Source organism: Neodiprion fabricii, chromosome 6, assembly GCF_021155785.1.
Source record: "Neodiprion fabricii isolate iyNeoFabr1 chromosome 6, iyNeoFabr1.1, whole genome shotgun sequence".
Classification (NCBI taxonomy): domain Eukaryota; kingdom Metazoa; phylum Arthropoda; class Insecta; order Hymenoptera; family Diprionidae; genus Neodiprion; species Neodiprion fabricii.
In genome coordinates this window covers 7,573,199-7,598,703 of record NC_060244.1, presented here as the reverse complement: position 1 = coordinate 7,598,703, position 25,505 = coordinate 7,573,199, and the positions used below count along the sequence as shown (strand labels likewise).

Sequence of the window (25,505 nt, the reverse complement as noted above, 5' to 3'; positions counted from 1 at the left end):
TACAAGGTAAACTTGGCGGTAAAAAGGAATATAAAAATATGGATGGATTGATTGCGAAACAGTTTCAATATCGCCTGGTAACGTAAAGATTACCAAATTCTCAATACATTTTTCATCACGGTAATATTCGAATTCTTAGACAGCTGAGTCACAAAAAAAAAGCTTTGGAGGTATGTAATATAGGTATACAAGGGTTGCCTGATTCCGACAATTGAGGTTCTCATTTGAGAAGTAGTTAGAATCCCGCAACCCAAGTATACTTCCTGAATGCATTCGGTACACTCAGCGCTGTGTAATAAATAGAAGAGCTAGCAGAACACCTAATACTAGCAACATACTTAATAGTTGAATTACGTACGAATTGGTCCCTGATATTTTTTTTCCTAACACTACAATAGGTTTAAGTAAAGCGGTTATAATTAAAATCTCAATGATACATACAATTTTATTAATCTATCACTCGTATACCTATACATATAAACAAATCTTTATAAATTATTTAATGACGACGAGTATTGGGTAAAACAATTCTCACAAGTTAACGGTTAATTATACATTTAATAATTATGGTATCTATATTTCGATCCTATATACTGTAATATATTACGTTATTCGTGTATACATAATAGTTATCTGGAATAGTCGATGCGATGGCTGCACCTTGAATACACCGTAGTAAATCTTTCGCGATTAACACGAAACACCTCTAAACTTGGAAATACTCAGGTACGTCTGATCTTGAGCATATGTAAGTTCGGGTGCCATGGCACTTTTCTAAAAGTAGATGTAGGCCCTTCATCTGGCGACGGATTCTCTTCACTGGCCTCAGGTATCGCTCTGTTCACTTCCGGCCTGATCCCAGTTACGTCATTATTAAAGCTGAAAACACGTCGGCGTTTCCACTCACGGTGAAGGCCACTACTCCACGCTCTGATGCCCGGATCACTAACAACTCTCCGATGCGTTCTGTGATGGTGATGTGAACGCTGTTGCTGTTGCTGTTGCTGTTGCTGCTGCTGGTGATGATGGTGATGATGGTGATGATGATGAGCAGATTTTCTCCGAGGTGGAGGCATCGCGTACTCTAAATTCTGAGGATGCATCACAGGGGAGGTTAAGTGGAGCACAGGTGTCGAATCCAGGTATAACCAGCTTGCGCTATCAATATACGGGCGTAAATAGGTCGCAGATTCAACAACCCCTGGTTCAATTGGAGGTTCGGACCTCTTGCATCCCCTCGACCATGCAATCGGTGCCGAATCTTCATCCCGGCCCTCGAGGTCGAGGGTCACTCTTCTTCGACAGTACGGGTGATGCGAGCGAGCATGCTTTCTGAAGAGAAAAAAATCATCTAGTTCGATTGAAAAAAATGAACTCCTCCCACCAAGTAATCGGAACAAACATTCAAACGCGACTACTAACCCGGTGCGCAGGACGTGGTGAGTGGTCCTATGCTGTCAGTTGAGGGGATGTTCACCTCTCGGTATTCTGTAGCACTTATTCCAGGCTTCGAGCAGTAAAACGCAGCTGTGAAATCGGTAAAATACGAGAAGAGGTAGTCCAATTCTCGAGATAACACCCCACGCAAGAACCCCGAAGAACCTAAGTTGAAGTTCCTGTGACAGCCAGCTCTGAGTGACGACAGTATCAAAAGCCCACAAAACTGCATTGCTGAACAGCAGGAAGGTGATCACCTGCCTCGCAGGTTTAGCCATCATCTGAAAACGAGTTATACACGATCTCTTTGACGCCTCAGCGATCAGGGTACTCTGGGCGCAGCACTGGACCAGCTGCAGGATCGAGACCCCCAACAGGACGATGTATCTGCCCCTCGGGTTCTCGGACTTTTCGTCCATCGTCGCCAGCGAGCATGCGGCCACAACCATCGTGAATACCGAGTAGATCTGGACCCCGAACAAGGCCACGGTTGACAGAAGTCCGTCAAGGGCAGCCGGAGCTCTAGTGACCACAGACATTTGTCTGACCTGAACGAGGCCGCTGGCGGTCATGAGTCCACTCAATGCCAATATCCCGATTGGAGTGCCACATGTCAGCCAGGCCAGAGTCTCCGTTGGGAAATTCTTGTCGTCTTTAACGACGAGGAATATTATGATCACGACTATGCCGGCGACCATGCAGAGGATACCGAGGAATAGGCCCTTGCTGGAACCGTCACATCCGATCCTCGTGTCGTTGGTCAGATCCTTGCTCACGTGGAACTTCTGCTTGTGCGACAGACGGTTACGGCCAACGTTCTGACCCATCACGTAAGTTACGGCTGCAGCAATAAGGCTGAAATTTGAAAATTCAAGACAAAAATGGTCATGCATGCATGTATGATTATTTACTAGTGATTTTTCAACCAGTTCGCTCCGGCGGCGGAAAGTTTCTATAAATACCTGAATTGCACGATGAACGGGTAAAGAAAAGGCACGCTTGATGTCCAGAGTCGACCCAGTGTGTTTGTATTCAGACAATCGTGGAGATCTACGACCTGGGATATCTGTTCGTCAGAAATTGGCTGGTAGGGGTTCAGGATACTGTTGCTTGGCACTGATTCATCTGTGAGATGTTGAAATAAATCTTACGCTATTATAACTTCAATTACAGACCATGTTTATACGCGTCCTCGTACCTATAAACTCTGTTTACAACTTGTAGGTACCATGTGTTATAGAATATGATTTCTGCTATTAATCACAGCAAATTAATAATCATTGGGTTGTTCCTAGACACTGCGAGGAAGCCGTTATAATGGCCATGTATAATGCAAATGTGTGACGATGAAAATGAACAGCAGAGATCAGTGTCACAATTAGCAGTGAATTTAATGGAATTCCATTTGAACCAGTCAAATCACTTGTATGATTATGCAAAATAATCTATCTTATCATGAAACAATATACACTATGCATACATAAACGGGACTGAGAATGCAATGGTTCAGAATGACGTTGGAAAACGTGACGGGTGGTCATCTAATACTAGAGCGAAATACGATTACAATGTAGTTGATTACCCTGCAGTAAATCGCGAACGTGTCTAGTGATTGATCCAGGGAATCCACGAAGGTTTAGGGGTGACGTTTCGGCTTCGGGTCCCTGCTGGGCAAGATAAACTAGGTAGGTCCATTCCTGAGCAGAATCCCAAATGACGAGCCTTGCCCAAACAGCGATGTTAGTAGCTGCAAGATGAGTGAATCCGAATCTGGCGACTAGACCAAAGCGTTCGACTAAGACCTGAGAGTTTACGAAGAGAAAGTGCATCTGAAGGAAGGTGAAAAGGCCGTGGAGAACCGGATGTACGAAGACGATTTCGTTGTGGCATTTATCCCCCTGCATCATCGAGTGCATCGCCATTTCCAGACCGTTGAAGACGAGCGTTGCGAGTCCGAAAACTGGAATGAAACCGATATTGATCATTTTGTTCAGAGCTGTGAAACGATCGAAAATCGCTCGAAACTTACGCAGAGCCCCAACCCGGATATAGAAACTAGTCGGTGCTGTTCTCGTCCGAGAGATATGGGCTCGCTTTAGCGAACCAAATCTTGTTAAAGAAGCACCCCCTAATTCTGCGTCATCGACGCCACCCCCGCTCCCCATACTACTGCAGCTGTCGATAAGGACCCACAGGTAAATACTAATGATCACCGCGATGCTGCCCACGTAGAGATACATCAGAAAAACTCCCTGGAAGAGAAGAAGAAATTTTCATTTTAATCCGCATTCCATATTTAACCTTTGGATTTTCGTCCGAATAAGATTTAGGAAAAACAGTAATAAATTCGTAGAACCCTCAAGGCCTAATAAAACTGCAGCTTGCATATTCTGTAGAGTTCTCGTTGTAACGAAGATATCGAATTATAGCCGCCTGAAATACATAAAACTATGGCGAGGTCGCGGATCGGCCATGACTCGTATTCCATTTTTCAGTATAGAGTACCATAAGTTAATCTCATCCATCCATTATTTAATACACCGCGAGAGAAAAAGAAAGCGAAAATGAATGGTGATACAGTTCTGCGATCAGAACGTGCGTATTTCTACCTGATATCAAGAACATTCCAATAATCAAATACAGTGTATGTCGAACGTTAAGACAATCGATATGGAAGTGGTCGTCGGAGGTATTTTCGAATCGCAAATTTAATTCATCATTTTATTTCGCACATTACATAGATATAGGTATACTGATAACGTAGTAAGTGACCAGCTGGAAGTTGGGTACCAATTGCAATCGCTTTTATGTCAGTCCTTGCATTTTTCTCACGTGTAACACTGGCACCATTCAACATAGTCGTAAACAAATGAATCGTTAATTATACGTAGAAATTTTCCGAACAACAAAGTATCGACTAGCTACTCTACTATACATATCAAGAAAGCAAATTGAGTAAATTATATCGTACCTAAGTTAATATTGCGAGTAGACCTAAGTGGGTATCTCATTCGAATACATACGGTACAATTGTCGAACCGCGTGACGCTAGTGTTATAAATATATTTGCATCTAATTTGAAGGGTATTACAGCCGAGGTGTAAATCGTTTTGATTGATGACTCGGCTCAAGTTAATCCTGCAAATGAATTTATTACGTACAAGCGTTTTACGTATACGATGCCCAAGTTATATGTGAACTTAAGACTAAGAAGACAGAGTTTTGATCGGGTACGTCGTAAATTGGCAATTTAAAAAATATTGATGATACTACTTTGAACCGTTCCGTAGAAGAGTAATCAATAAACGATAATAGATGAAAACGTGAACTCGTGACGAAGAGACGGGTAAACCAAGCGAGAAACAAATAGTAATCCCGTTCTAAGCAATTTCATTTTGATTTTGACGGATACGAAAGTTTCTGACTCTCGTCTGATGTTACGTAATGCACAGATGTATTATACCGACGCTAACACCAGGAGGTTAACGATAAGCATATCACCCAAATTAATAACAAAACTTGGGAGTACGGACTTCTAACCGCGCTGTCATAAATTATATGAAATGAAAAATGTTAATCACGTTATTTTAAACGAGCACAGTTAAAATCGATACTCAATCAGAGGAGTAGTTGAAAATACATTGAAGCGGTTAAGGTCAAACACGTTAGAATCATGCGTGCTCACAGTTAAATAAATTGCCTCGTAGTACATGAAAAAGATAAATGAACGAGAGGATTGATCGGACAATCTATATTATAGGTATGCACACGTGCGTGTGTACGCTTCACATGCATGAAAGATATTCGTGACTTGGTTTCCGACACTTAGAGAATGAATTTATTCTCAGCTTTTCGTGCCATCATTGTGAGTTCGTCGCGACTCTCCACGTGTGACACGCTTCGATGATTCCGACGGTAGCAGGGAACCGGGGATCTCACTTTTCCTTCCACCAGCAAACATGCGATACTCCTGTTACTTTTGATGTGAGTGAGAGAATAAAAAGCATCCAACACGTTGTACAATGCAAGCGTCGGCGATTTCACTTGTACTCTTTTGTACTTCTAGAATAGGGAACATGAGATGTAAGCTGTACATTATATACAGCCAACTATACTATATATAAATTCTATCACTCATTCCCGTTTGATTTTAGTTTGATATACGGACAGCATTTTATGCACGTCAGAGCACCGGATACCGTAAGCTCACATGAAACGCAATTGACTTACAGCAAAGGATAGAAGAATCATTCCTTTTAGTCATTTCACGTTATTATCCGATGGAATTTATGCGTATATGTATTTCAATCGCATGATCGTCGGAATTCTATCGTTATGGATCAGCCGTGCCTATTACGGTGAGTAATAACATCTTCTGCATCAAGACCCTATTACCCTTCATGATACTTCTTCTTCTTCTACCTACGAATGCAGTTTATGCCGTTCCTCGGCGATCGAGTTCGCGATCGGTGAAGCTACAGGTTGCAGCGGGCCCTTCCAAATAAGACTATTATAGTTGTCAGGGTCAAGGACCTGAACTGTACAGACTACACGGAAGAGTTTGATGAAAGTTTGAAACTACGGACAAACGATCATGAAAGAATACCAAGTTATATTCCCTCCTCTAATCCTCTAATAAATTGTTGCAGGACAAGTGTACGTCTTTTTGCACGGATTCAAACACTCAATTGTAATCAAGTTTTAAAACTTGAAACAATAATATAAATTGTTCGTCATCGTACGTATATGTATAGATGAATTAAAAAATTATTTTCTTGAAATACTCGAGTAAATGTATATATTTTCTACCAACTTATAATCAATAATGATTTCCGTATAAAGAATGATTTCAGCTTCTTGGATGGAAATTCATATAATAGCGTTTGCGTAAGATGGTTATCACGAAATTTTTAACGCTGAGCAAGTTTACCTCAACTAGAAAAACATCTCGAACTTCGATTATTTTCAAAATACGATACCGCCGCACGTTCAAAAGCATAGCTCGTATGAATGGCAGGATGCATTTGTGTGACGGGTGCGTCAAGTAATATGCATAAATGCATAGTAAGCAAGCTAGTGTGCGTTTTACGTTATACGGTACGGTAACTCTGGGAGAGTGGGAGAATCGAATATCGCGGAGCTCGGCGTCGACGCCCAGAGGATGACGTCAGATGAGTGGCGAGTTCTGGAACCGAACGAATGCTGTAGGCAATACGCAACCGTAGAGAAACTACAGGCAGAAACACAGGAGTTGCGGCCGAGCGTGCGCCTCAGTCGGGGCGTTAACCATGCGTTCTTAGCGCGAGTTTACAAAGTTTGTTTGCAATTTAAAAGCGTTTCGAGAACAATAAAAATGGCAAGTTCTAACGCGTTTATAGCCGCGTTGGTGACGGTGCTGTTTGTAGCGAGGGGTGAGTGCTAAACGCATTAATAAATCAAACGGATGTAAAGTTGACGTGAAACGGTAACGAGTAACGTTGTTACGGGCGTTTACGTATTGCGATGATTTTGAGAAATGAAAACGTCGCTACGCCTATGCGTATCAACGATAAAACAAAAAGATTCCGTTAGTAACGCGGGACGTGAACGCGGGTGATAAGATCGATCTGACAAACATCGGGCCAAAATGAAAGCAGCGAGATGTTCATTTATTTTGATGCAACTGGCGTACATAACCTAGAAAGGTTCGCAAAGTATGCCATTCGAAAGTCGACGTGCGCGTATGTTATGCTGGCCGACATTTTATCTCACGTGATGTACCGTTGCATCCTGGGTAGATTGGGCGGGTCTTTCGTTGGTCGTTTCGTTAAAACTATTCGCGAATCCACAAAGAATTTTTAGATGAATGACGCAGTGTATTCCGCCTGGCTGTAGGCAACTCGGGTTTCTTTTTCGTAACGCAGTTTGCTATCCTAAAGGCGTCTCCGTATTACTTGGGCGAAAAGAATTTGCCAAATTAGATTACATTTATTTATACTAACTTGGAAGAAAATGCCGACTTGAAAGTTTTAAATTTGAAAATTGCCGTTTTATTTTCAGGTTCCGAGGCTGTTAGATGCTACCAATGCAGTTCTGACCAAGATGGCAAGGGGGAGGACAATTGCGGGGCTTACAAAACATTTAACACAGAACAAAACATCGCCATCGAATGCAATAGCGAGGAATCGCACATGCCTGGTTCATTTTGTGTCAAATTAGTACAGCAGTCGCCGAGGGGTTTCATATGTAAGACGAATTATAAATTTTCCAAAATTCAAAAGTTTCACAAAGCAAAAAGAAAAAAAAATCGTTTAAATAAATTTGTAATAATCGTATAAATTGGAATGCATAGAATGAATTAATTTCGTTCCCAGCATATCTGGTATTATGTAATGAGTCATCTGAACCCAAAGTTTAAAACCGTAATATCACACTTGTCCTGATTACTTTTAGATCAAGAAAACGATAATGCATTCTTAACGTAAACAAAAATTGATAATGAAAGAATCGAATTCTTATTCGCGGTTAATTTTCAGGGGATGGAAGATGGCGTCAAGTGATTCGACGATGCGCATCGATCTCGAGTACAGGTGTAACAGGGGTGTGCAATTGGGGGGTTTACGAGAATGGAATTTATTGGGAAGAGTGTTACTGCTCCGAAGACTCGTGCAACTCGGCACCAAACGTACAAATATCAGCTGCGATCATTGGAGTCACTGTAATAGCATTGATTTCCATTTTGAAGTAGCATTTAGGGTATATTGAGAGATATACTTTGAATCCTTAACTCCATTTGCTTATTATGTACCTTTTAGCGCTTTTTACCTTTTACTAATGGTAGTACCTTTTACGTGTAATTACATCGTATGTAACGATAGATATTATCCACATTCCGTCCAATGGCATCATACGAGTACATAAAGAGTTTTTTGTTTTTCATTTTTCAAGTTTTTATATTGCATAGATATGTAAGTATAAAATTTTAACTGTTTATATTAAAAGGACCTGAGCATAGCTATTCTTTTATCGGCATTAAATGTCTATTTATCTAATTTATGATCTTAGATCACATGAAAAATGAAATTTATACATCTATATTTACCTTCATGGTATATGCCTTTAATTTAATTTTACAAATAATATATTTCTTACTTTCCATTTACACATATTATATTTTGACCATTATTGTAACGTATTCCGTCCACGAACATATGGTAACAAAAAGAAGAGACATGAAAATTTTATACATGTATATATATATATATATATATACACACATATATACACAGTCTTTTAAGAGAAAAATAAATAAATAAGCTCAATTCCTATCGTATCATTCTTTATACCTAAATCATAGTTTTGTAAATAAACGTTCCTAATACAGAAAATATCCTCGCACTATATTTGTGTACATTTACATGAAACAAGACTTTTTTTTCCGTAAATTTTTACGGTAAAACAAAGCTTCGAATAGATTTTTATGGGTGGAACAAGTTTAAAAACTCACCTGCAGACTATGCAAAGGGACCGGTGTGTCCATCACCTCGGCCAGACAAAAAGCCAGCATGATCACCACGACCAACTCTCCATAAACGTTCGATAAAACAACCCATAATTGAGAGCTGAAACGTGAATAAGAATTGTTTATTTCATGTTATTTTCGAAAATTTGTTACCCTACGAAAATTTTGTTTATCAATTTGTTATTGATTCGTTTGAAAACAATTGATACTGCGAACATATCGACATTAATTGCAATTCTATCTCAGTATTACGATCTATTGAAGTTGTATGAAATACAAAAATGAAAATATACGCCGAAATATTCCTTAGAGTACAATTTATTCCCTCGTAATTTATTTCCAAACTTACGGGAGAAGACAGAACTGTACGTACAATAATAATAAACAAGTATATATGTATGCATGTGTACTCTGTAATATGCATGGTTTCTAGAAAAATAAATCGTGAAGCATATTACCCCGTAGAATTTTCTTACACAAAGCCGCAACAGCGAGATGTGAAACCTATATCAGCTACGTGAATAAGCTGGTATATAAAATACAGAAAATATGGATATGTGTGTATATACCTATTTTTATACCTATTTCTAATTTGTGAATACGCGTTATCTAGTGTGAGGTGTGCTGTTATACGTAAGCATAGATGCGAGCATTCTCGATGCGTATAATCGTATGCTTTTCAGACCGATTGTTTAAACCGCAAACTGCTGACCTTGCAGTTCTTCGTGCAAGTTTGATTTTTTTCTCAAACCGTTTGCCTGCCGTACGGTTTGCAAAAAAGTACTGCGCAATATACAGCGAAACAGAATAAAAAAAGTGACGTGTACAGCAAGTTTGAGGGTCCAGAAAGAAGAGAGTAGGTATGGGGCATTCCACGCTAATTAGTTCAGGTTCTGATACCCGACCTCCCAGATTTGGTACGCGATTTTTTATACGGTTGTTCGGACTATAAAAAGCACGGGTATGTGTTTAAAATTTTTTAGGGTAAATTTGTTTTCGTTTAACTATCAAAAATCTTGTGTCGGATATAGAAATTTTTAAGCTTAGACCCAGAATATCAACCGTCGGCATTGGCTAATACTCTCTTTTGAACTTTTTAAAGAAACAAAGTGCAAGAAGCAATTTTCAGTCTTTTGTGGATTGCTGCTCAAACATTTTTATAGATCACTCAGTATTTTTGAGACATTTTCCACATCTTCAAATTACGTTCAAAGATATGTTGGTTTTCGACAATCATAACTAAAGCTTTACTCCAAAAGCCTAAAAAATAAATTTTAGTACTTTTTAGAGTTGGAAATCCAAGAGGTCGAGGGTTAGACTCTGGGCGATTCGGCGTGGAATGCTCCCTATATATTACATAATATTATTCGAAACTTCGTTAGTTTTTCAAATACAGCCAAGTGGAGGTAGAAAACGCGGTATTGACCTTTGTGGTATAAGAAAAAAAGAAAAAAAAAGAAAACAAGTATAACTAGTTTCTGAGGATGTTACGTGCGCTTTTTTCGACGATATTTAACGGGTTTTGCACTTTACGTCGGTCGCACTACAGTTCGTCGTCGGCCGCGAGACGTTATAAATCCTAATCACAAGTGAAATTTTCCTGTAGAATACATTCACGGTTGATATTGACATTGTAAACAAGAAATATATAAAATGCAGAAGTCACCGTTTCCTATTCCGAGATTTACAAAAAAAGAAAATAATAAAATGATGACACGAGAAACTTGTTATAATTCAACAATCGTGTAAAAAGTGTCAGATAATTGATATTCACTGAATGACAATAATTAAAGTGATTATATATATATATATATATATATATATAATTTGCCAAGAGAGAATATTGACTCATACTATAGATAGATATTAATACCTTGCAGAAATATTCAAACAGGTGTTTACTCGATTCGAGTACATTTTTTTCACACCATCTCACACTATAATTGTCAAAATACGCAGGCACCGGGCATAACTCACATTGCATAAACAATGCTCGTTTTCTTGCAACGCTCCATATAGGAAGTGCCTCTGTACATAATGTTTAATAATATCAATAAACGATCGGTCGATTCAGTCGCAGGTGAAAAAATGAATGAAACCGTCAGCAATGAGGGGCCTGGCCTCATCGCACTGCAGTTAAACCCCTGTACATTACACGAAACGATGAATACGTGTACATGATGCATCATAACCGCATCGAAGCGCAGCAATAAGAAACGAAGTGTCCGTAACGACATAAACAGTGATCATTGCCGCTGGTCAATGCTCCTGAATCTGGTATATAGCTGCATGCAGCATACACGTATATGTATGTATGCTAAAAAGATGATGCTCAAAGCGAGTTTCACTTCCATTGCTGCGCACGCGATATTATACGCGGCGTGTCCGATCACAAATAACAACATCTCGATCCCGTAGGTATTATAACAAGAAATCCGTGCGTGCGTCTAACGCAATGAAAATTTTCTCGCGGTGCAATTCATATATGGATATAAGTATACGTATACCTATACAAGGATATTAGGGTGGCTCGTGATAAAAAATCGGCCACTTTATGAAACCATACTTAATAACATAATATTGTACCTCCTGGAGTGAAAACGTTGTGGGATTTTTTCTTAGAGGTCTCGCATCAACGTTTTCTACTCGCCATTTGTTTTTCTGATTGATCAGATTATCATTTCCTTATATTATCCAACGAACGGAACTTTACATGGTAGCGTTTTGCAACTGATTTGGTTTCCATAAAATCCAGACGTCGTAGAATATTTCAAGTCCTACGATCTTCGAGGTATTCAACATGGTGTAAAACGCATTTTTTTTTTGTTTATTACCTTTTGAAAAATCGCTACCTAGGATAAACTCCCGGCTTCCTCGAACGAGCCGTAGTAAAATGTTGAATAATACACGTCAAATACATGGTAAGAAGTTTTTGGGTTTTTTTTTTTTTTTTGTAAGTACCCTGAAGTAAAATAATCGATTCTCTTCAATTACAAACGGTGCAGGGTGAAAAAGGGGAGCGAGAAACAAACCAGTAATTGTGTCACAGACATCGTCGATGGTACTCACAAGGGTTCGGCGTGGTCCAGGAGGTCGTGGGGCGATCGAGCTCCCGCCAAAATTCGCGACACCAAGGACCTGGGGGGCGGCGAGGCGGAAGCGGCGGATTGCGAAAGAGGATCGCGCTTTCCGCCGCCTCCCGAAGGATTGCCACTCGGATGCCCCTCCACGGCGCCCCCCGTGTTGCTCACCGCCTCGTTCAGGCTATCCTTGTCCTGGTGTTCATTGTTCGCTGAAACAAAAAGCATAGATTTATCGATAGGTAAATTAGCTTTCCCTTTTTTACACCATTTAATTTTTTCCACGAGCTTAGTTATTGGTTGTAACGTTTTTTAGGCCTTGTTAATTTACACGGGTGAAATTAAATACGTTTTGCTGATCCGGTAGTATTAAAATACGATTGCAAATCGCTATTTAAAATTAAAATCAAGTTTGCGGTTTGCGGGTCACCCCGACGTGTGTTTTATAAAAACAACATTGTAATTTGGGACGACAACGGCACGGTTAAGAAAAAGCAATTTAATTTCTCCATTTCGAATGTATCGTCAAATTAGCAAATACGTCTGTATGCGATGAAAGACAAGACGTCTTGATTCACTGTAGCGGGTTGATGCTAATTGATTTGTGTCGTCTGAAAGAAACACGAAATTTCGCCGAAGAGACGATATTTCATCAACCTGCGCTGGTTCCCTTTCAGCCTGGAAATTTTACACCGCTTAATCAATCTCATTGCCGATGTATTTATTCAACATCTTTTCGAACGGCGCGCGCTTGTCTCGTGAAATTCCAAATTGTTTTCTTCCATTTTTAACAAAATTAAAATACGAGTACTAGGTTCTACGAAAACTGATTGTAAAAATGTCGTAAAACGGCGCGACTGTGTTCCTTGATAGTCACACAGATACGGATTGATGGCCATTCATAATCATGAGCTCAAGTTCTATGTGACGAGTGGCAAAGAACGGAATTGTCGCCAATATATTTTCGTCGATATTGTCGGTTGAATGAAGCAATTAAAGACATATACAGTCCTATAAAATTTGACAAAAATTTACAATTTCTGCGCGTTCCAATTGATTATCAGATAATTAATAAGCTTTGATATAATCCCTAAAAATGTGACACGTATTCTTCCGGCAACCTGTAATAATCCATTTTTGAATTTGTCAAATTACTCATATTTCATTTTACCAGAACAATGGCCTTTCAGAATATAACGTACACTGTGAAAATACATCTTAGAAAATCATCATCATCATCATCATCACGAGAAAACGAATAGTAAATTTATTATTTATTCAATTTCACTTTTCTTCTTTCCCAAACTCGATAATTTCAAAAGATTCTGCACGAGATGCCGTGTACTAATAATTCATCTTATCCCTCCACTTCCCGTTTTTTCCTATACTTTTCCCTGACACGACTCGACTACCCGACCAAGAGCAAAAGTATCTGCAATACTGCAGTCTGTTTAAATTTCAATTTGGCAAATTAGTTAACAAATATGAGCGTTTTTCTTTCAGCTGATAAGCTGAAGCAAGATATAAAGAGGAGAATTAAAAATGGCTGTAAGTACCTGCAGCTAAAAATTTTGAAAAAACGAATAAAAACTTTTTCATCTTCAAATATTCCCGGTACACAGCGCAACGCCACAACTTGACTCGTACGGAGGTGAAATTGAAGTATGTCAGTGCCGTGCACCTCACGTTTAAAGTTCCCGTGCGAGTTCAGAAAATTTTTTTCGTTCTCGTCCGTTGGCTCGTAGGCATGATGGGCGCTTAGAAATTACGCTTCTTCTTCCGCTCGCGCAGACTACCACAATTTGTTTCAACGAATTCTAACGGTCAACTAGATACACGAAACGCTCAGCTACGTCGGTCCGATATTTGGAGCCGAATGAGTCGACAAAAATACCGCGAGCAAATTCTTGTTCATCATTCGTCCTTTACGCGCGATTCCACCTTTTCTATTCCGTCAAATAACCGCGTTACGTTCATGGAATCGAAAAAAATTTGAAACTCGAACAGCAACGAGAGAAAAAATGATATGGATTATTGAAATGACAGGCAATTTTAATAAAAAAATGCAAAATTTTATCACACGAAACAAAATGCGAGAGCAATCTTCCTTCATTAAAGATGCAATGGTGTACTAAATTTTCTATAGTTCCCCGGTCGAAGATGAACAATATCGGTCGCGTTTGATATCAAAAACAACACACAAGCTATCAGAAATATGTGTAATATTGTAAACTCTCCAGGTTCTAAAAATTTAATAATGATATGGGGATTACAGCATTTGGATTAAGCCGCAGTCTCATGAGAAAAGGTGTTTAGAGAATAAACTCATTGCTTCGTTTTACATGATAACTTATAAACATAGATACAATAATGATGCTACCTGAGAAAGGAGGAAGTGAATCTTTAACTTTCCAATATGATCAAACGTACGTTCGTTCGCGGTATGATTTTGCATAAAGAATTTTGTTATTCACGCTGCATAGAATATTTGCATACGACAATTTTACATCTATAGATCTATACACATATATGCAGCTTTGTATATAGAGACTGAAACAAATATTGTATCTGTCGATCTTTTGAACTATAACCGCCAGTGTAGTATGTAGAGAAAAAAACTTGACCGTCCAATCATTTACTCAGATCAAATATTATCTCGTGTATTACGTTTGGCACAAGCTCCTTCAGAAGCGACCGCCTCGACGGCTCTCAGAATGTTAATCAAGTGTCGGGTTGGAGCATCGGCGGCATCCCACAAATCACTACAGCTGATGTTGCGGCTTACCGCGGGTGTCAAAATCGTGACAAACTGCAGTAACCGGTTGATCGTGCAGGCGATATAAAAATTACTCGGTCGGTTGGTTTATTCTTCCGTTCGGATCGTCGCGCGAAATATAACACAGGTATACAAGGAAGTGTAAACGGACTTTCAAATTCATAAATTATACGGTTAACGATTTCCTGGTAAGATCAACGCCGCTTTAAAACTGATCCCTTGTAAAGTGAAAAGCGATAAAGTTATGGGCAGGGTAATTTGCATCGACATAAAAAGTTTTTTCACCTGACGATGGGGGGGAAAAACGCGTAGCGAAAAAAGTAGACACTATCGACTCGCAAGTAAAGAATGTACGATCTTTTAACACCAACTCCCGTAGCTCAGTTTTCAGTGATACACAGACAGATACACTCATTCTCATCGTAAGGATGTGAAGCAGACATTCGTACGTCCACCGTATGTGCCGAAAACCGAGTTTGTAACATATGCCAACGAAAGTAACGTTTGCGATGTAAAAACATTGAGACTGCAGGAGGTTGATGATGTTGGTGGTAATCAAACCGTGAAATTAGAAACGTTACAATTAGCAAAAGCTTCGGTTTATTACTTATATAGAAGAAGATGCGGTAAGCAGGTCTGGAGTCGAATTGCAAATCGGGTAAATACGTTTGTCTTACAATATGTAATAAGTGAAGAAGAGGTACGCCACGTGAGCATCTCGACCAAGCGACAGCTAAATTATATGCGAATGTCGAGTCGTGGGAGAATGAATAACGATCACGCCGCAAGGAGTAAAAATGCGACAGTCACGATGCACGAACGAAAGGCTTAATTTGCTTTCAGGTAAAAAAGCCATAGATACTTATTGTTAGGTACTTGATGGAAGTAAGATTATTTCGTCGAAGAATTGAAACTGATTTGGTAGAAATTGGCTGCGTCTAATTAGTCGTTACGTAAGGTATGTATCGCTGATTGGCTTCAAGAAATGCAATAGGAACAATTTCCTATTGCATTCAACGGAAGGCGCTTTGACCCTGGATTTTCACCGAATGATTAATTACCTACCTCTACTATAGAATAATGAAGAGTTAAAAGTTCATATAGAAAATAAGAGAGAAACTATCCTTTAGTCGTTCTAATTTCCGTAGCGAATTTCTTTCGCGCTACTTTATGGATAGAAGAATTTTAGAGGACAATAAGTTCACGTATGCACAGAATCGATTAGAGTATCAACTTTCCTATATAGAATTAGCATGTTCAACTTCTATTGAAACTTGTGTGCGGATTTCAAACTATTCACAAATGTCGTCAAGAAAATCAGACATCGATAGGTATAAAATTTAGACAACGACTGCACCAATTCCAACAGTTACCCATCTTGAAACGTCTTTAAATCGAGCTTTTCCAGACGACTAAATTTTCTCAAGAATGCGCCCTAAAGTCCGGCATAACAACTACCGTTCAATTATTCTTTTTTAAACTTGACACACGATGAAAAAACATTTATGAAAATCAAAAAAAGAAACAGAACACGTCTACCTGTTAAACGGGCCAATTTAACATGAATTGTTGCAAAATATCGGCAGATGCGAGAAGGTCAGCGATACAATTAGGGAAGCGCGTATAACCGCGTGCAACTTGGTAAATCGAATCTTTAGCAGGCCAATCACGAACGAGCAATAAACCCACATGGCACCGTATAGCGCCGTTATCTTGCGGCGATCGAAACGAACCGGAGCCTCTGTAGGTACCCATACCATCTTTGTACCGAACCACATCAGCGGTGTCGATGATCGTTCCATCGGCATCCCGTAACGCATACTATCCTCCGATCGCTGCAATGCGAGCAGTTTGTTCCTTCAAGCATCGTCGGCGGCAAAAAGTGTCACGTCCAGATCCAATCGAGAGGGAAAAAGCGTTAAAAATCCATTATGCATTACGCCCGGTATACCAAACTGAAATTAATTTCACCAGGATTACCGATCCAGCCTGCAGTTCGATCACGTTTTCATCGCGATGTCGCGAGTACCAAGCGCAAAAAATTGAACTTCGTAAGTTCCGCGTTAAAAGGTGAGCTGATGACGGATAATCATTCCCGAATATCGGAGAGCAAATATCGAGCATCGTTCATTCCTTATGCGCGTAATTTGCGGTTGTTCGACAGAAAAGAGGATAAGAGGTACGTACGTTATACTCGCGTAAAGTTGGTGAAAATGAAAAAAACCGGTTACAGTGTAATACACCTCACGGACCACACATGCGATATGCCCATGCCTTCGTTTATTTGAGAAAATTTTACCTGGTTCGTAGAGACTGTCGACGGTAAATCCATAAGCAGTGGCTTGGCGTCTCGCCGTGGTAAATCTACAGTTCGCAGTGATGCGGCGATAAAATCTGCGCACCTTAGCGAGGCTCAAGGCGTTCGATGGCGGTGATTTTCCCTCTATGTGTATCTCGGCTTTTCAACCTCACGTTCAATTATTATATTATTATAAATTGTATATCGCACGGTGTTTCTCTCGCGGTATACTTTTTTTTCTCTTATACACAATCCACCAAATAAGTTAAAAGAGAAGGAATTCGTTTCTCAATTTGTACGGGCTTACGGGAAAGCTCCAAGTGCCTCTCGAATCATAGTGTATACGAGCCGACAATTTTCTTTTATTTTGATAAAAATCTAACGGCTGCTGTCAGTTGTTGTAAACACAGTGTGTATCCACGCTGAGTGCACGGGACTCTTGAGCAAATATGTAAATATGTATAACATACACACGAGTATAGAATATGATGGATGACTGACAATGAGATACACACTGGTACGTTGAAGCAGCATGTGGATAAGAGAAAACTAACACGTTTCGAAGATATCGACGCTGTGCAAAGAGCCTTGGCGGAACTGGTACTAAGACTCACAGAAATTCACTACCGGGGGTACTGCTTAAGCGAGAAAGAAACCACTACGGTGGTTCTGTAACGCCACGTAGAAAACGACTACTGTGTACGTAGATCCATGTTCTCGAAACGGAACGATCTCCCTCTCTCGCTTGTCTCGTTAATACCGGCTTAGGAAGTTTGTATACGTATGGTTGAAGAAAGAAAAACACAGCTAGAGCCTGTGCCATGCACAGGAGTGTGTAAACACGAAATTCAAAAGGGGGTCAAGCGACAAGGAACGGTCTTCGGATCGTCTAATTACGCGTGGAGTGGATGCTCTTCATCCCAACCAAAGAGGAGGATTATCGTTGATCCCGCTTTGAGATGTATATCCACGGCACACGGAAACGCGGGTTTTTAATCTAGCCGAGATGAAGATATCCGCGATTAACAATGCTTCGAAACGGAATGCCGCGCCGTGCCGCGAGCGTCGAGTTGCCGCGGAGTTACTCTGATCATCTGGGCACGATGATCATCGCAACAGGAAAGACGACCACCGAGTTTTACGGTGGTGGCGATGGTGGTGGTGGTGGATCGCCGCTTAGCCTCAATTCCATTTTTCAGCTTCTTTACTAGCGGCCCAGAATTCAGGCCTTACAATTCTCAAGATGGCTCACCACCACACCATCTGCGTATCAATGTCTCCGCCAATTACACGGCTTCGTCGCACGCGAAGGCAGCTCAAGATCTATATTCTAATGCCGATGATCGTTCGTTGGCATCGGTGGACATTCGATCGGACGCGTTTTATAGGCTCGTGTCAAATAAATTCACAGAGAATCCGGGTTTCGATCAACGCGGAATTCTTCGACACATCATAGAATTTCGGGGCTATTCAATTAATTATAGTGACGATGCGGAAATTGAGTCGCGATGATTTCTAACGAGATCGATATCGCGGATCCAGTTTCACCGATCATCGATCAGTCGGAATCGCGTCAAGTTTCAAATTATTCTTCTCCATAATTCTTCAATTTTAACGCCGAGTGAATAACATTTCACTCAATGGTTACGGAGTATCTATATTTTCTATAACGCGTTTCACGAATTTATCGTGACTATTGTTATTTGTTTAAAGTATAACGCGCCATTCGAGTGCACGATGCGGGGCACTCGGCTGAACGAAAACACGGGAAGACCGCAACTAACGAAAGTTTATACAGTGGAACTGCTGCATAAATGGGTGTAAGCACAACTTTAATTACACGCCTGCTAGCGCGCCGGATGCTCGTTAATATTAAAACTGAGATTCAATATAATATTTGACTACAGTGGGTATTATACCGCAGTCTTAATTATGCATTCAATTACCTTCTACAACCGGCTCAGCTACTTTTCGAGTAGGAAAATCGATTAATCTTTGTCGAGCCATCCTTATAGTCTTAATAGTTCTTCAAGCATAATTTTGCGTTGTATAAATATACATCAAGCGCTTGCAAGGCGAAGTATTAGGAAATAATCTGAGAAAGAAATCACAACATCGATTTTTTACTTTCACATCAGTCTTCGCGATGACAAACGTATGAGTAGTCACTTTTCATCACTGAATATTGTATAAAAAGATAAAATAAAAAACATGAAGTTTGCTATTCCGCACTTGCGGAGGCGGCAGTAAATCTGCTCCCAGAAAACCGGATAAATTTTCGTTGTGCGAAATAACATGACAGTGGATTTTTCCAAAGTGACCATCACGAGTCCCGATTATCGCTACACGTGGAAACATTTCCGCGTTTGTAGTAACGGTGACAGCATACAACGCGTCAGATGCACCAGATCTGTGCAAAGTCGGCCAATGAGGGGGATGGCAGTAAGGATTGGGCAGTAAGGAACGAGATGCAGGCACATAAAAAGTGAGTAAAACGTAATAGTCGAAAACCGCTCGCTGCTTACAGTGATAGGAATGTCTAGCCGTGTAACCTAGACCCGTTCATAGGTACGTACCTACTTCATGCGCTCTCCAGACTCGGACGATATTCGAGTTCAAGTCGGCTAATGCCTGAAACGAACGTCCGAGGAAGACTACTTCGAATACAGAACAGCGCAGCGAGGAAATGGCTACCAGTTACATACACACCTGTATACAATATATACGGTACGCGCTGTACTTTGAAAGAATTTGGCGTCGTTGAATGAAGGATGAAACAAAAGTGAAATAAAAAATACACCAAAAACCAATCAAACCAAGCACGAGCTACCGGGAATACGTTCCGCTCGATGGGAAAAACATATGCTTTGAAACGTAGCATGAAATGAGACGTACGCGAAACGTTTGCGTAGAAAAGTCAGGATGGTAATTAGGCGAGTAAAATACTTCCGCTAAATTTCTCGGTCATTTCATAACGTACCGAATGCAGCAGGTAAATACCGGCGCCTGTGGAGCGAAAAAGGAGAGTTCACGGTTTACTTTAATTATTGTTCACGCCGGCTGCAGATACTATCTTTGTACGAACATTGCCGCGTTCATTGTGGATGAGCCAGACTATGCTAGCTATCCGTGTCCGATCGGAGGACGGCCTACATACCTGCCGACCATTGCCAAAATACTTTCTTCTCTTAAACAGTTTCGGTCCTGGAGTATTGCGATAATTATTGCTTCTCGTATAATTGAATTTTGCTTCCGTTCTGCGTTGCGTACTAGTTAGTTTGATGCAAATACGAATACGAGTATGACTTACCTAGTCGTTGTGTCATCTAGCTTGTCAAACGATCAGCGGACAGCAGTGGGAAGCGAAAAAAAAAGTACACCTGGGGGATATAAATGAACACCTTCAACGCGGAAATCTACTTTCTCTAGTATACATGTACCATTGGTATAAAGTATCGTTGAAGCATTCAGCTCTTGTCAAGATCGTTCCCACAGAGCGAAAACCATGAACGTACTTACGTGTAATTTATACTCAAAATCCCAACGAAGAGACTGACACGCACGTCTGACCTTAAAGAATGCGCTATAATAGATACGCCGAGAATTTTCATAGCAGCTAATTAATCGCTGTTAATCAACACGCACCGCAGCGGTTAAACAGTAGCTGTAATATCGTTCGTGCTCGTACCGTGTCTAGATCCAGTTAATCAACCGTTGTCGATATACTTAATAGTTTTCGGAAGCTGGTCTCGTCCGTTGCTCCGTTAATCAGATACACGCAACAAATCAAGTCGTGATGGTACATATTTCTAGACCGATTTATATTCAATCTTTGATGTTGTCGTTATAATTTATATTATCGCCTCGTACTTGATACTCCAATAAACAGAGAAATTGACAAATTGAAGAGGGTACGAACTGGTTCTACAGAAGTTTATTCTACAAAGTGCGACCCTAGGTAAAGAATGGGAATCCTACAGAGTTCGTTCCTGCAGAAAAATTATGTAAATAAGTTGAGAACTACGCGTCTGGAACCGCATTCGAGTGATTCGTGGCACCTTAAAGATTACAATTATAAGTTAGGCCATATGCCAAACCGCGACACACAGTTCCCTGATAAGAACGCAGACGGTGACTGTATCACCTCTAGAGCTGGAATAAGTAAGGCTTCACTCTTTGTAGAAGTGAACTATTTAGGATCACATTCTGTTGAATTTTCGTTCTTTATAGGTTAAAAGTACTCTGTAGGATAAAAATTGTGTAGAAAAAGTCCTGTAGGATATCTTTTTAGGACTCCTATACTATACGACAGATTTCTGTAGAACGGGAAGCCTCTCGTCCAAGATCAGTCGATTTAAGACGACGTTCTCATAATCACGTAACGTGTGTTGAGTTTTGAAGAACCTCCGTTTCTGTTTTTACTTATTGAATAGGTATTTTGAGATTATCAATATACCTATACCGTCAGAGGCAAAAATTGGAAAACAAAGTTCAATCTTCTTACAAAGTACGAACCAGTATTAGAAAAATGTTCACTCTGAGATTGTCGAAATGTAATTATCCGAAAGCTAAGATGACGTTATATAATTGACCAAGCTGACCTTTGACGGGTGCAGAAACAGTGGAGGCGCCATCGGGAACGTCAACAGCCCGTTCTTGGTTCCCCGGCAATATCATGGACATCTTATTGGCTGCGGGATCACTTTCGCGAAGTTTCCAGTTCTCCCTGCCGGGAGAAACGGGCGGCGAAGATTCCCTCTCCTTCCATCCAACATCTCGCAAATGTCCGTCGTTATTTTTGGCCTCATCGACGAGATCCTCGGAGTCCTTCCAGGCGTCCGGATCAGGAAGATCGGGAACAAGGGTCTCCTCGTCGTCGTCCCTTATCCTCCACTTGGCCCTTTGATGGGGCTCGTTTTTGATCGACTTCGCGTCTTCCTTAGCCGCGATTTCGCTCACCGAGTCAACGACGTCCTCGACGAGTTCCTCCTCCCTGAGGATGTACTCCCTGCGTTCGTTGGGATCGGGATAAACCCTATAGGGCCCAACGAGGCCCACGATACCCCTCGGAATTCCAGCCACCGGAGGATTAGCTCGTGTCCCGGCATCTCTCTGCCAGTCGTAATCGAACTTGGGTTCACCGTCCGTCGAGTACATTTCGGGGTTTGGTCCCGTCTGCCGAGAGGCCGTCTGAAGCCACCGATTTAGCTCCTGCTGTCGGTTCAGGACCTCGGAGTCCTCCTCCTGCTGTCGTATCTTCGGCGGTTTCCTGACGACGCTGTAGATGGCTTCCTCCTCCTCTTCAAGGGGTTCGACTATCTCCGCTGTCTCGTTGGGAAGCCAAACGTAGGGAGATTCTTTCTGGTGAACACTCGTGGCGTCGGAAAACTTCCTACCCTTAACCGCTCCGTTCACCGCGCTGATCACAACCTGGACCGCATTTTCGTTGAGCGTTGACGGCGGCGATGTTGCCGGTGTAGCGGAGTCCGTGTTGCTGTCCAAAATGCTGTAGACTGGCTCGCGGGTCGCCGTCTGTATCCACCGGGGTCTTGGCCTTCTGCCGTTGCTGGTACCCGCACTTTTCTGCTCCGTGATCGCGGCAGAAATGCCGGACAGTTCAGCCACCATATTAATTCCCGGTCAGAGGCACAACGGGTATTTGGTTTACGATGTCAGGCGGCCGGAAGTCACGCCTTGGTCAATCCGAACATGTCGAGGTCCGGACACGCCGGATTTTTTCACGTATCAGTGTCGCGTTATCGCCGAATTCCTCTGCCTGGACGTCACGTGGGGTTTGGAGTGGCGCTTCTTTTGGCTTACCACCACTACAATCTACTCCGCGCTGACGATGAGAACCAGAACAACCAGCGGCAGAGCCGCGATAAAATTCGTCAAGTACCTACGTGGCTAAAATCGCGGATATAATGTGACAACCGGGATTGCCGGCGGTTCGAAGAACGGCCAAAAAACCGGCGAACCAAGTCAGAAGAGGCAGTCGTAATATGTAAGTTAATGTGATCGCGAAACGGTACCGCAGTCAGAGTAAACAACGTTTTCCATTTTTTTTCCTAGCAGCCAAGAACCCGATTCACGTTCGATATTCCCAGATTATTACACTTGTTTTTTCCTTTCCTTCCGATCGAATGTTCAAACGACTGGTGAATAATATCAGGATCCAGTTACCCGCGAAACGATCAGCCGCACGCTACACACATTAACCGTCGTCTTCCCGAACCAAACTCGATGATCCACAAATGGTAAATGACGTCGAAAAACCTTTTGCGCACAAACGGTTTTGTTGTATATCCTGCAAGAGTGCGTTCAGCGGTTGGAGGTGGGCACAGGTCGATGGGATGGATCTAGCTCACCCGTGACTAGCTTGACAAAGATACAGAGTTTCACATTCCTTCAACGCCAAGCCTTCCGCCTTCCCATCAATTATTATTCAATGCGTTTTTCAAGCTCCCTCCCGCCCCTGCGGTCGCATGTGGGAATCGCGTTTCCCTCAAACATCTGCAGTACGAACCTCTGCGGATGATCTTATCTCTCACAGTGTCAGATTGCAAGCCGGCTATAATCCTGCATCAGCTGAATCTGGGAAGAGTAAATTAGTCGTAATTGTTTTTACGATGATGATGTTGTATCCCACGAACAACCATGTTTGGTTCCTCTAGGCGACGGAGAGTTATAACCATTTAACGTGACATTCCATACCTTGTCATGGGTCATTGGACACGCTTGAATACTCAATTTGCATATCGAGATATATGTACTTACTCGAGGAGAGTCTCGAGTCAAATTTGATTAGCAAGAGCAAGGTGGCTGAGCTATAACCGAGATTCTTGGGGATATTACATTTTCAGCAAAGTGCTGCCTTGAGCACTAAGAAAGCACTCAAAGAACTAGCTTGCTTCAACCGTCGCAAACCAATCAAAATTGATTGACATATTTTTGCGAAGAGACGTGGTATTTTTTTCCGTCACGTACTTCACGGTGAATTCAACGGATATTTACCCAACTAATATCTCCATACGTTATACCATGATAAGTGGATAAATAGTTAGACTTGTTGGTGTCACGAGAGTTGACGCCATGTCCAAAAGTTTTTCGTACGCGTGTAGCCTTTCTCTTGTAAATCGATCGATGATCCATCTCCTTCCTGCATTCCTCTCGCTATCACTGGTGAGTTTAAGATCGCACCACTTCAATTTTCAACAAAAATGGGTTTCTTTTTTTTTTTTTACTATGGCCCGAAAAGAGCCGGACGAGTGAGAACTTAGGTTCCTGACTCTTTTGGTGGTGAGTATACATGATTTCATTATTTAAACCCACAAATTAATGTCACTGTGATTGTATGGCTAACCCATCATCATTCTAGATGACGACTTTGATCGCTGAAGGATACGAATTACTTATTTGGATATAATTTTTATTCCTTTTAATATTTAATTCAAATTATTGATTAATCTAATGTGGCGACTTTTCGCACGCTTCTCTTACGTATATAATTGTAAGTAACATTTCGACTTAGTTTTGTGAAAACTTTGCTTTACCAGTGAGTTCCCGTTAGATTCGAAACCCGACCTTTTCCTTTCTTACGTTTTTTCTCAAGTTTCATCTTATCTTTACGAATAATTTCATTTACGTGTTTGTAAATAAATATATCTGAGGAGGGCCGCCCTCAAAGGGCCGAAACGTCAACAACTGACCGTTATTCTGACCTTTGACACCGAGAAACGTGTTCCCATATCCATTGATAAAGTCGAGCAACCCTACCTGCGTAACATGATACAGTCATAATAGACAAACAACCGTCGTATGCTTATAACAGGTACAGCATGTTACAGTTTCGCGTGACTGATACGCGGAGATAAACAGTGGACAATGGAAAGCCTGCGATTTGAGAAATGGAAGTCGCTACGTGACAGGTGCTCCCCATAATAATGGGCAAGTCATCAGGCTGCAAGAGACGCCGGTGTAGTTTTACAATTGATTTATCCTCTGCTCCGCATTATACGGTTTACAATCGTTACGGTGAATCTGAAATTGTCTACCGCAGTCGAGATTGAAAAGGTTCCGAAGCGATTCACGAGAGTCGCATACCCCTATAAGCGTCTTGCACGCCTTAAGCATCCCGCAATCAAGGAGCCCGGACCCGCAGGTCGCACACCTATCCTTACCGGTAAACTTTTAGTGTTGGTTGTATGCGGTATTCCTAATTGCTAGTCGAGGTTAGTTAGGTGCATCGCTGCACGCCCGATGGTCCGCAGGATTATCATATGGCACCGTAAAGGATCAGCGAGAATAAGCGCCGACAGGTGGTTGAAGCGGAGGCGTAACAGGTGGAGGCATCGACCTGGGAATGATCGTCGCTCAACGAAATGATGACGGAAAGGAAATAGAAACTAAAAA

At 41.3% G+C, this 25,505-nt stretch overlaps 2 protein-coding genes and 1 long non-coding RNA gene across 4 annotated transcripts; 2 read left to right on the top strand and 1 right to left on the bottom strand.

Annotated features, from left to right (window-relative positions):
• Positions 1–419: 419 nt before the first annotated feature.
• On the bottom strand, positions 420–23,339 carry LOC124185110 (proton channel OtopLc-like). The gene is made up of 8 exons (XM_046575533.1): positions 21,695–23,339; positions 12,008–12,230; positions 8,924–9,038; positions 3,467–3,689; positions 3,020–3,397; positions 2,400–2,562; positions 1,423–2,292; positions 420–1,332 (listed from the first exon to the last, which is right to left on the bottom strand). The coding sequence occupies exons 1-7, from the start codon at positions 22,719–22,721 to the stop codon at positions 1,458–1,460; spliced, it is 2,964 nt and encodes a 987-aa protein (XP_046431489.1). The 5' UTR covers positions 22,722–23,339; the 3' UTR covers positions 420–1,332; positions 1,423–1,457.
• Positions 5,187–6,071, top strand: LOC124185122. 2 transcript variants are annotated; one of them, XR_006871341.1, is made up of 3 exons: positions 5,187–5,421; positions 5,592–5,795; positions 5,872–6,071. It is a non-coding gene; the product is annotated as an uncharacterized LOC124185122 (long non-coding RNA). The 2 variants fall into 2 exon arrangements; XR_006871340.1 differs by having other exon boundaries at positions 5,187–5,520.
• LOC124185119 (protein quiver-like) lies at positions 6,650–8,738 on the top strand. The gene is made up of 3 exons (XM_046575550.1): positions 6,650–6,848; positions 7,477–7,662; positions 7,953–8,738. The coding sequence occupies exons 1-3, from the start codon at positions 6,791–6,793 to the stop codon at positions 8,162–8,164; spliced, it is 456 nt and encodes a 151-aa protein (XP_046431506.1). The 5' UTR covers positions 6,650–6,790; the 3' UTR covers positions 8,165–8,738.
• Positions 23,340–25,505: the final 2,166 nt, after the last annotated feature.

Excerpts from the sequence above, each read along its gene's own strand:
- LOC124185119 (XM_046575550.1), top strand. The coding sequence starts at position 6,791 with ATGGCAAGTTCTAACGCGTTTATAGCCGCGTTGGTGACGGTGCTGTTT. Across the intron at positions 6,849-7,476 it reads GGTGCTGTTTGTAGCGAGGG|GTTCCGAGGCTGTTAGATGC; the intron begins GTGAGTGCTAAA and ends TTTTATTTTCAG. Across the intron at positions 7,663-7,952 it reads GTCGCCGAGGGGTTTCATAT|GGGATGGAAGATGGCGTCAA; the intron begins GTAAGACGAATT and ends GTTAATTTTCAG.
- LOC124185110 (XM_046575533.1), bottom strand. The coding sequence starts at position 22,721 with ATGGTGGCTGAACTGTCCGGCATTTCTGCCGCGATCACGGAGCAGAAA. Across the intron at positions 12,231-21,694 it reads TGTTTCTGCACCCGTCAAAG|CGAACAATGAACACCAGGAC; the intron begins GTCAGCTTGGTC and ends TTTTTGTTTCAG. Across the intron at positions 2,563-3,019 it reads CGTTCGCGATTTACTGCAGG|ATGAATCAGTGCCAAGCAAC; the intron begins GTAATCAACTAC and ends AACATCTCACAG.